We start from the raw sequence: 11,865 nt of genomic DNA on the forward strand, positions 1-11,865 counted from the left end.
TAAATTAATTGGAGTGAAAGAATTTCTTTTCCAAATTCCAGACAAAAACAGCTTGACACTTTGGAAAGAGGTCAGTATGTGGGTTACAGCGTTTTTGTGCCTTCTTCACTTCCTGCTTTATCATGATCCGTCTCAGCTGTTACATTTCTCCAAAGTATAAAATTCTGAGTGTGAACAAATTACATTTTCTTTTCAGAACATGTGACTATATTAGTGTTTTTTACAAACAGAATGAGTTTTGATTCTGCCTGTTTGTTTTCCTCACCCGCATTATACCAGGGAACAGGAAAACAGTTTAAAAAAGGAAGAGTAAACACTGAACCTAGGAACACTGCAATCATTCTAGGTAGTTTTGCATGTTGTACTATTTTTGTACATTGTTTACAGTGTTGTTAATGTCTTCTTTCTTTCACAGTGTGGTGTAAAAAGTAGGTATTTGAAGAAATAATTAATACTTTGCAAATTTGGCAAAAATTATAAATTCGTAAATTCAGGAATCACACTCTTGTTTAATCCCGAACAAGATTAACTCAAAGAAATCAATGCCCAAGCATGTCATAATCAAACTGCTAAAAATTAAAGAGAAAGAAAAAAATCTTGAAAACAACCAGAGAAAATAGATGTATTACTTACAGAGGAACAATGATTCAATCCATTGCCAGTTTCCCATAAGAAACACTGAAGCCAGAAGTGAGTAGAATATTTTTAAGTGCTAAATGAACTGTCAGCCCAGAATTCTACATCCAATGAAAATATCTTTCAGAAGTGAAGGTGAGATGAAGTCATTTTCAGGTGAAGGAAAACAGAGAGCTTGTTGCCACCAGGTCTGTTCTAAAAGAAGTACTAAAGAAGTGCCCCAGACAGAAGAGACACCAGAAAGAAGCCTGGAACGTAGGGAAATAAGAGATAGTAAACTATTGCTCTCTTCTTGAATTGGTGAAAGTTCTCTTAATGGTCAAAAGAAAAATATATGAAATTATTTCCTGGGGATATATATCCCCACGCGATTTTATACACAAATACACCCCCAAGAGTGTGTGTGGAAGAGGAAAAGAGGGAGATACATTGAAATAACCCCAAATACAGAAGGAAATTGGAATGAAAAAGAAAATGAACAAATTGGAAACAATTAAAATGATAGTTCTGAATACAAACATTAATAATTACATTAGGTTAATTGGTCAAATTACATCAATCAAAAGACAGACTAACAGAATGGACTAAAAAAAATCAACAACAAAAACTACAGTTCAACTATATGAGGTCTACACGAAATTTATTTAAATTTATTTTTTAAATAATGATAAAAAATTCATCAAAAAACAATGTGCAGGTATGTTAAAAGAATGATAGAGATATACATTGCAAACACTAATCAAAAGAAAGATGGTGTGTTTATAATATTATCAAACAAAAATAGGCTTTAAAGCAGAGACAATTATCAGAGGTGGGAAACACTTTGTTTTAAAAATATCAATTCATCATAAGACATAAGAAATACTAAATGTGTGTATACCAAATAACAGAATTTCAAAATACATGAAGCAAAACTGACAGAACTAAAAATATAAATATACATGAAAATATTAGAGACTTAAATACTCCTCTCTCAGTGATCAATAAATCTAGCAGACAGGAGACTAGTAATAAAAAAGAATTAAACAAAGGTATCAATCAACTGACTGGAATTGACATTTAAAGAATATTTCACCAAACAGCAAAATATACTTTTTTCAAGTACACATTCACCAAGATAGATCATATCCTCATTCTTAGAATAAAATTTAACAAATTTAGAAGACTCTAAATCATATAAAGCATGTTCTCTAACCATAGTAGAATTTTAAAATACCACAAAAATTTTTAAAAAGTAAAATAAAGATAACAGGAAAATTCCCAAATAACAGTAAATTAAGCAACACAATCCTAGATAATGCATGAGTCAGAGGAAGTCTCAAAGAATTATAAAATATTTTGATCTGAAGAAAAGTGAAAAAAACTATCAATATTTATAGGCTACACCTAAAGTCATTCTTAGATATGCATTATATTATGCTAGAAAAAGAAGAAAGGTGCCATGAAATATAAAATATTAGCTTCTACCTTAAATTCAAAGCAAATAGAAGGAAAGAAATAGAAATCAATAAAACTGAAAATAGAAAAACAGTAGAGAAAATGAAGAAACCAAAAGATAATTTAATAATACAATAACAACCTCTTAAAACTTGATGTTTAGAAAACACAACTTAAAATGGGTAAAAGAATTGAACAGACACTTTGCCAGAAAAAAAGTGAACAGAAAATAAGCCAATGAAAAGATACTCAACATCATTTACCATTAGGGAATGGCAAATTGAATGTTTACAATAAAAAATGGATTACAAAAAACCTGACAATACCAAATGCTAGTGAGGACATGGGGCAACTGGAATCCTACAGTGCAAAACTGAACAGTCATTTTGGAAACAGTGTGGCAGTTTATTATAAAGTTAAACATATACTTACCATATAACACAGATATCTTATTCCTAGATATTTACCCTGAAGAAATGAAAACGTATATTCACACAAAAACCTGTACATGCATGCATATAGTAGCTCTATTTATGATTACCAATAACTGGAAACATCTAAATAACCTTCAAGGAATAACTGGATAAACAAATGGTAATAGATCCAAAGTAATAAAATATTCAGCAACAAAATGGAATGGATGATTAATACATGGAACAAGATGGATAATTCTCAAAAGCATTGTGCTAAGTGAAAAAATTCAATTTCGAAAAGTTATAAAGTCTATCATTCCATTTATATGACAAGCTCAAAAAGACATTACAAAAATGATAGTGACTTTATCACTGATTGACAGTGGTTAGGGGAAAACCTAATTATACAGCATGAAGGAGTCTGGGAGTCATGGAGTTGGTTTGTATTTGGATTGTATTGTTGGGTCATGAATCTATGCATTCATTTAAAAAATCCGTATACCACGTTGTAAACCAAAAAGTCAATTTAATTATATACTCATACTAAAAATAAAATTCATATACACAAATTTTTTTTTAATTTTTAAAAACTGTTAAAATGTTAGGACACAAACTTCCATAAGTTTAAGTATTGATATTTAGCTTGACCACAAATGAAACCTAGGAAGATCCTGATGTACTCACCACTGCTTGCACCTCTACAGTTGCCATTACTAGAATCCATAGGAAAATCTGAAAGTGACAGAATAAAGAAAGAGTCATAACATATTTGTTATTACTTCGAGAATTCCTATATGAAAATCTAATTCAGTGGCAAGTTTGATTTGCATAAAAGCCAGTTGTTTCAAGGAAATGGATCCTTATTAGTGTTGCATGGCTGGCTTTTTTATTTGTGGGTTGAATATGGATGAAATCTATTCTGTGATGTGACTGAAAGGTGATACTCTTGAATCCTTAATTGTGCATAAAATTTCAGGATTTAATAAATAATTTGTGGTTGAATTTCACAAAAGTTGTAAACGATGAGCATCCTATTACAATAAAGTCTTTGCAAATATAAGGTGTTCACCCAACACTGGGACTTGATGACAATAAGAATTCAACACACCTGATCAATAGTGTGTCACAATGTGCTGGCACAAACTGAAATCTTTAGTGCCTGAGAAAAACATTCAGAAAGTGTACTCAGCACTTCTGTTAACTGCAGATCAAATAGTTATTCAGCAGAAAGGAAATCTACTGCCTAGGCTCTACCTGTTCAAAGCCAGGGCAATGGGACAATAATTAGATATTGCCATTGATTTTTTTTCATGATGCCATAATCCTTGAAAATAGTAATGGTAAAGGTCTTTGAATTAAGATAAAGTTCTTCTAACTAATAATAATTAAGAAAGCAGTCTCTGATGAATTTCACTGCCAATGGAGCACCTGTTGAGGGATGTGTACCTAGCCATGGATTCTCAGACACTGCAACTCACACTTGCATAGGACAGAATTACCCCTGTGCTAACACTCTGCTGCATGAGTTCAATGCCTCTATTTATCCTGACAGAAAATAGCATTCTTTCTTTGTTGTTTTTCTTCATAGGTCATATCATAAATTAAACAAGGAGGGGTTTAAGCTATCTTTGGACAATGAGAACCACAATTACGATTAACGACTTATTTTCTCAGCTTTAGTAGTTATTAGCTGTTTTTGTTTATTTGTTTGTTTGTTTTGGCACTAGGGAGCTGGTTTTGTTTCTTTATTTTTCTGGTGCTGGAGAATAAAACCAGTGCCTGGTATATGCTAACATATGCTCTACTGCTGAGCTACACTCCCACCTCTCTGTTGGTATTTAAAAAGCTATATCCAAGGAAAGATAGCAGTCTGCAAATAAATAAATAGATAAACAGCTGAAAACACTAGTTCTAAAACATTTGGCTCAACTTGGGCATAAACCACTAACTTAATGATTTTAATTCTATTTAAACTTCAGTAAATATATGCAAGTTTTAGGATAATGTGCAGATATTTTTCTATTCCTGAATAATAATGTGATAAAATGAATATGGCTTATAGAAAAATAATCTTCATAAAAATTATTGTATAGATTAAAATATTGGTTCATATTTAAAATGGTTAGTGTACAAAGATCTATATAAAAATGAAAAATAACTCTTCCCTTGGAAAAAGAAAATCTTTTGAAAAAGTTGAGTCAAGGAGAAATGTTTTCCCTCTTTTATATTCATAGTCATAATGAAATATTTCTAGGCATTTAATTATACTTAGAGGATGGCAGTATACTTGCCTAGCATGTAAGAGGACCTGGGTTTGATCCTCAGTACCACAAATAAATAGATAAATAAATAAAAATGCTTAGAAGTCAATTGTTAGAATTGTAAAGAGAAACACCAGCATTTTTCTGATCATAAATTGTAAACATTGCTTTTAGGAAGTTAAATTTAGGAAGTCTACCATTAAAATTATCCTGAATTAAAATAGTAGATATTGTATCATTAGTAGATTTTATGGCCTAAGGATTTCTAGTGGAGGCCACAGAGTTTTCCAGAAGTGTCCTTAGGAACCAAGGAAGGTGGAGAAGGTTTTCCAGATAAATAGTACTGCAAAGGTACTGAGGTAGGACACTACAGTGCTCCTCAGGATCTCTGAACGTCCTCTGGTGTGGCCAAAGCAAAGAGCAGGGTAAGCAGAGAGATATGAAACTGGAGGGGTCAGATCATGAAGGCTATGGTGGGCCAAAGGACTTCAAGGAACACATTTTCATTTCAGAAAGGTAAATCCTGTTGGAATAGGGAGGAGGCATATTGGAGATAAGGGAGCCAATTACCATCCTATGGGCCATAATCCACATGAGAAATGATGAGGTCCAAACTAAGAAAATGACATTAGAGAGGAAGGGAGGGAAATTCGACTCAGAGTAGATCCAATAGCATTCGATACTTAATAAATGGGGGGATGAGGAAAAGGATAGAATCAAGGCTGATTCACAAGCTAGACAATGAGGGTACGGTGGTGCTCTCAATTATAAGGGAAATACTAGGAAAGAAAAATTGGGGAGGGTGAGGAAATGATGATATCACTCTGATACAAGCTGAGCTGAAGGGACTTGGGTTTGAGGAGAGAACCTGAAATGTGTGTTCTGCTATCTCAACAAGGCAGCAAAGTGATAATCTTTTCTGTGTTGGAATCTGTTGTCCCTGGGTTGCCTTTTCTTCTCTTAAGCCATGTACAAATGGGCTTTCAAAATACAATTAAAAAAACTTTGTTCCTTCAACTGATGAACAAAAGCACAAGTTCTCTGTAAAGTTAGCAACCACATTTCTTAATAGGTGAGAAAGTACAGTATAGAACATGCATGTTCTGGCTTGAACCCTCTTTTTCTTAATGTGTCACTTCACTTCTCCATATGCCTTGGCTTTCTTTTCTGCAAAATGGGAGTATTAGTTATGAGAATTTAGGGAACATTGCCACTTAATCACCACTCAATGAGGACAGGGCCTAGAGCATGAGTTGCTGCTAATGATCCCTATCCTGAGATGGCCCATCTTCTCACAGTGATAATGTTGTGAAACATGTATAGTGTGCATTACCATTTACCAATCACCTCACATAAATATTTCTTTTCTTCTTCACAATCCCCAATCAATGCTAATGTCAGGAACTTGCTTAAAGGACAAAATGAATGGAAAGTCTGAAATTCCAACTAAGGGCCTGAAATCCTAGCTTGAGGAAATATAGCCAATTCTTAATTATTTAAAACTATATATTTATATGGTTCCTCTTTGTCTCCTCTGTGTAGACACCTAGCAGAAAGAAAAAGACCAAATATAACTTAGCCAATTTAGCTCTTTGAACAACTTTTTAAAAGTTTGGTGGGAAGGATATAAAAAATTCAGTTATTAAAATATGATTTAGGGACTGTGTAAGATTTCATTATCACTGCTAATAGAGTTAGCTCTAAATAAAACTCATGCCATAAAACTTAGATACTTTTCCACCCAGGGTGCCTTGGAATCTTTCCCATGATGAAGGATCTTTAGAATCATGTTTTTTTCTCTAGTTCTAATCTAAAATTTCCATTTCTCCTTTCCATTCCATATTCCTCCTCATATCCTTCCTTCTTGGTATTTGGCCCCTCAAATATTTGTAGACTAGAGCTAAAGAAAAGGCTGACTGTTTCTCAGAGAGTGGAGAAATGATTAAACAGCAGTTCCTGCGTGCAAAAGCTGGCACAGCCCTACCAGGCAAGAGGGCCTGCAGACTGTGTTGAGCAAGAGCTAGGGGACAAGTTAGCACCACACAGGATCCAGCAATAACTGAGGACTGATTATAAAACCCTTGGCATGACCAACTGTAGGTGCTGCAGAAAAAGCTGTGAAATATCATACCATAAATTTTCTTAAATACTTGATTTCTGAGATAAATTATTTATAATTAACAGATATCCATCAGACTCATTCTTCTTTCTTGTTATTCCCAAAGGGATTTGCTCTTGAACCTGAGGTCCAGGTCCTTTTGAATAAAATGAAATATTCACTTCATATATACAGAAGAAATAAGATCTTCTCCAGTTAGGTCCCAATGTAATACTTGCCTCCTAGAGATATACTGTTAAAAATTCTATGCAATATCTGCATTTATCAACATAATGATTTCAAAAACAAAGAAAAAAAATCAAGTCAATTTGATATAACAGTGATAATCATAGAAAAATAGCAACAGTAGCAACAACTTGTTCTAAGCTTACTATGTACTAGATCCTGCTCAATGCTTTACATGCTGTTTAAATCAATCTTCACCATTTCCTTGGGATGTGGGCAATTTTTTCCCCAACTATAGATAAGAAAACTGAATCAGAGAAGTCATAGAATTTTCCTATAACAACAGTAGATATGGGGCAGAGTTGAGATATAACACCTGGTCAGCCTGACTGTAACCCCATATTCACTGTGCAATAGTAAAGATTTAACTAAACAGTGAACCTAACTAGCTGAATAGCTAAATTGAACTGAGTTCTCAAATAGAGGATGAAAAGAAGTATATGTAGCCATACTCTACAATAAATATAAAATACTAGGAAGAAAAAAACAATATGAATTTATTAGTAATAGTTAACATGTAATCTATTCTTTGTAAAAATATGCTTGCCCTTAGTGTTTTGAAAGCAAAGAAGCATTGTTTCATTTCAGTAAGGCTTTGCTTTATAAAGTTCCCTAAGATTATTTGTGGAGTCACAATATACAATGAGGAACCAGATCTCTGTGAATGGCAGGATCTGAAAATCCTCTTGGAGTTAAAGGAATGTAAAAAGTATTGTATTCAGAGACCTCATTTTTATATCTGACTGGAGAGACTCTAGTCATAAGACACAAGGCTCTATTTATATCTGCAGGAAGAAAAAAATCTGCTTCTTGAATTATCATATTCCACTAAACCAAAGAGTATATTGCATCATAGATAAAACCGGCCACATATGATGGTTCCTAAGTAGTTCCAGGTGTCTGACAGTTTGACCCAACATAGGGAATGTAATTTTCAACATACTGGCCCTGGAAGCCAGGGGACCCTTCAGGCTAGCATCTACCCCTCCACTCCCAGACCCTAATTTCCCTTTAGTTTCCTCTTGCCACCACAGTCTCTTATTCACACTGAAGGTTGGGCAGGGTGGAGATCATTACTAAAATATGATTCCAGCTATCACCTACCCCTACTTATTTTTCTAGCAAGCATGCTGACAGCAAAACTAATATTATGGCATTTTAAAGCAGCTCCAAAATCAGGTCCCCTAGACTGACAAATTGTTTCCATGCATGTCCTATTTGAGTGCTTCAATGAGGCAATTGTTCCACATTGGGTCCATGGTGATAGGTAACTCAGGGACATTTAATGAAACTGCTTCCCATCCATATTGACCATGACTTTTTGAGAGCCATTAACCTTGCCAAACCTCACTCATTCCAGGTCCATTCCTAGTCCTGGGCCTGAGGGGAGCGCCAGCATTTAACTGATTCTAAGTGCCTGGCAAACCACGGGCAGCAACTGCCCTGAGTTCTGCCAGAGTCTGTAGAGCCCCTGACTTTACTGAGTACAAAGGCTCAAGGGAGCTCTTTTACCCCAAAGAGTAACAAGAAATAAGTTTCTTCTGATTTTTTTATACAACCAATTCTTGGTTCTTGATTAACATTAAGAACACAATATGTATATTCAAAGAGTGATTAACTAAGTGAGGTGACCATCAATAAGTTCTTGAAATCTTTCTGTTCAGCTTCAGTTTTTCAGCTATTCCTACAAATATTTCCCTTCCCCTCTGACTTTATGTTAATGTGCACAGTAAGTAATTTTCTGAATCAGTTCCCTGATAACTAATAACTACTACCCAGAAATGAACTGGGGACATGAGCCCAGGCTGAGCAAGTTAAAAGACATAAGGAGGGAAAGTTGATGCCCAAAAAACAAATGTGGATGGAACAACTGAGTCAACACCTCTAAGAACAAGATTAATCCGGGGAGGATATGAAAGAGGACCACTTGCGTGAATTTTTTTTTTCATTCTTAAAGCATATGAAGAGTAAAATCTGAGTTTTGGATTAGCTGGTGGGAGTAATATTGAATTAGAATTAAATGAATCCTAATGAACGAGGCTTAGTTGGGGGTTTTAGAGTTATGAAAGTCACAATTAGACCAAAAGCTAGTGAGAAACAAACTCGTGGTTGATTCCATTAAAAAATACAATGAAGTTTTATGGTGGATAAAGAGTGAAATCAATGTGTGGATGATGCACATGCAAAGCATGAATAAGGTATTAAAGACAAATAATTTGCAGAGTATAAGAGTGGGATAAGGGTGAGATTAAAATAACATCACACAAGTATATGAAGATAGCTCACTTAAAATATAACTCCTTTGATCCATAAGCCCTTTATAGAATAACTTGAAATTGTGTGGGCCTGTGAAAAGAGTCCAATAAATTCAGTCGGCCAACTCTATGGCTGGAGAAAGCCACAGAAGCTAATTAGCAGTGCATAGCAATGTTTCAGAACTGTTTTAGTCTGGAATGAAATTATAATTCATCTAATTGAAGGAGGGGGATATTTAAGGTGAAGGTAATTGCTCAAATTGGATTTTGAGCAAACACATACCACTAACATCAGTGGATTGGAGCAAGGTTGCTGAGATTATCTTGTATTTTTAATGATTAAAAGAAAATGAAGGTATCAGTTTTCTATTTTCTCCATACAATCTTAAGCAGTTAGATAGAGAAATCTGATGACTGAGATTACAAAAAGAATCAGGGAAGAAAACTCTGTAATTATAGACAAGAAAGTAAGAAAAGAGCATGAGTATACAAAAAGTGGTTGCTTCCACATGGAAAGAGTAGAAAGCAAAGGGTCAATGTGGATTAGAACTGAGATAGGAGCGGAATGAATGGAGAGCTTTAGAAAGGCAGATAAATATTAGAAGAAAGTGCAACAGTTTGGAAGAGTGATGGGGTGAAATTTGAAAAGAAGAATAGTGCTGGCTAGAGGAGTGATTAAGGGTGAGATTAAGAGATCCCAAGAGAGAGGGGGGGGGGGAAAGGAGCTAGAAGATAAAGAGGAATAATAAGGACTGCAAGGAGAGGGCAGGGGTAGGGTGGGCATTGTCCAGACTCACCTGCTCCATCCGCTGTGACAATGGCCTCTGGAGAGATGCACACGCCCCGGTCGTACACCGGCAATTCCTCGCAGGCCAAGCTCTCCGGCCATGAGTGTCGGTACTTGAAAAGGATGGGCTCGCAGCCCTGCCTGGCCCGCTCACACACAGACTTGCAGGGCTTGATGGGCTCGTGCTGGAAGTCAATGGTGCAGATGGGTGCGTACATGGCGCAGAGGAAGAAGAGCAGATCCGGGCTGCAGTGTGTGCCCAGCAGACCTTCGAATTGCTCGATGGCCAGTATGGCATTGGCCTGGGTGCTATGGTGCAGGTGGTTGGGCATCTTGGTCATGTTCCAGGGCAGGGACTTGCACATGGGGATGCGGACCGGCTCACAGGCTGCTGCCCAAGCTCCGGGCATCTGGAGCAGACAGAGAGCAAACAGGGTGAGCAGCCCAGCCCGCAGCACCAGCAGCATCCCTCCTGGGCCGCCGCAGAGCATGATTCCAGCAGAATGGGGCAGGGAGTAGTACTGCCTTGGACGCAGAGAGGTCCGCTCTGCCGTCTTCTCTTCTTGCTTGGAAGTGGACACAATGATCTGGGAGCTTCTCCTCCCCCGGCAATCTCACAGCTTCCTTGGATCAAATTCCCCCAATGGGGTCCCACGAGCTTCACCGAGCTCTGCTCCCGCCGCTTTGGCTGCTCTTTCCAAACATCTAAGCCTTCGAGCGCAGCAGCATCTATTTATTCCTCTCCCTCTGGCAGAAGTATCAGACTTTGCACATCAATCAGATGAGAGGAACACAAGAGGAAGAGAGAGAGGGAGAAATAAAAAGTACATTCAGCTAAGGTAGCTGGAGCTTTGGAGTGTCACGTCCAGTGGATACCAAAAAGGTGCTAGAAGCAGCATTAAATGCTCTAAAAGCGAGGATAGAAGACGGAGGGCAGGGTGGGGAGGAAGGAGAAAAATAGGGGGAAACCAATGGGAGAAGAGGGTACAGTAAGAGTTTGCCACGTCCAGTAGTCTGAGAAAGATCAATTTTCGGCATGCGCTGCGACTGCCACCAGCCGGAGGGACTGGAGGGAAGAGCCTAGCCCGGAGGTCTGTGGCTGGGACCCGCAGCTCTCCACTCTTCCACCTCCGAACGGGAGAGGGAGCTCCGCCCGAGGGGCAGTCCCAGTCTCGGACGCCTGCTCCTCTTCACAGGAAGGGAGTGGGTGTTGGGGGAGAGAGGTCTCTGAGTTGCAGGCGATGCTCAGCGAAGCCTTGTCAAGCGGTGAAGGTGCTGTAACCCCAAGCAGCGCCCGCCGAAGCCGGGCACCTCTTCCCCACTCCCGCGCTGGGAAACCTGTCTTTGACCCCAACAATGAGCTCCTGCCCCTGACTGAAGAGCCCACCCCAGTTCCCCAGGGAGGAGTCCACTCGTTCCCGCACCCCCACCGGGGCCCCTCACTCCCTGGAGGTATTTCCTTTCAGCAAACTGCGACGCCGCTTTTCTTCTGAGATCAGACCTGAGGAAGGAAGGCTGTAGCAGTCACTAAATGCCCACGTCGCAGAAAACAGCCCCCTGCGAGCAGTAACGGAGCCTTATCAGCCCAGAGCTAATGACCACAGAGGTCTGCGTTTTGAATAGCTGAAGGGAAATTGCCTTTCATAAAGAGCAGAAATGCTGTGGGTGATTATAAATAGATCACCAGGAGCAAAGAACCGCTGTTTGTGTTCTTCTTTCTTTACTCTGTAGA

General features: G+C 37.8%; 1 protein-coding gene across 1 annotated transcript in view; it reads right to left on the minus strand.

Annotated features, from left to right (window-relative positions):
• The window catches only part of Frzb (frizzled related protein), a 29,613-nt gene extending 18,268 nt beyond the window's left edge, over positions 1-11,345 (minus strand). The window contains exons 1-2 of the mRNA XM_047545389.1: positions 10,144-11,345; positions 3,171-3,218 (exon numbers count right to left, since the gene is read on the minus strand). Coding sequence (XP_047401345.1) covers positions 3,171-3,218; positions 10,144-10,624 — 529 coding nt within the window. The 5' untranslated portion in view covers positions 10,625-11,345. The remainder of the gene's footprint in view (positions 1-3,170; positions 3,219-10,143) is intronic.
• Positions 11,346-11,865: the final 520 nt, after the last annotated feature.

Source organism: Sciurus carolinensis, chromosome 3 (genome assembly GCF_902686445.1).
Source record: "Sciurus carolinensis chromosome 3, mSciCar1.2, whole genome shotgun sequence".
NCBI lineage: Eukaryota > Metazoa > Chordata > Mammalia > Rodentia > Sciuridae > Sciurus > Sciurus carolinensis.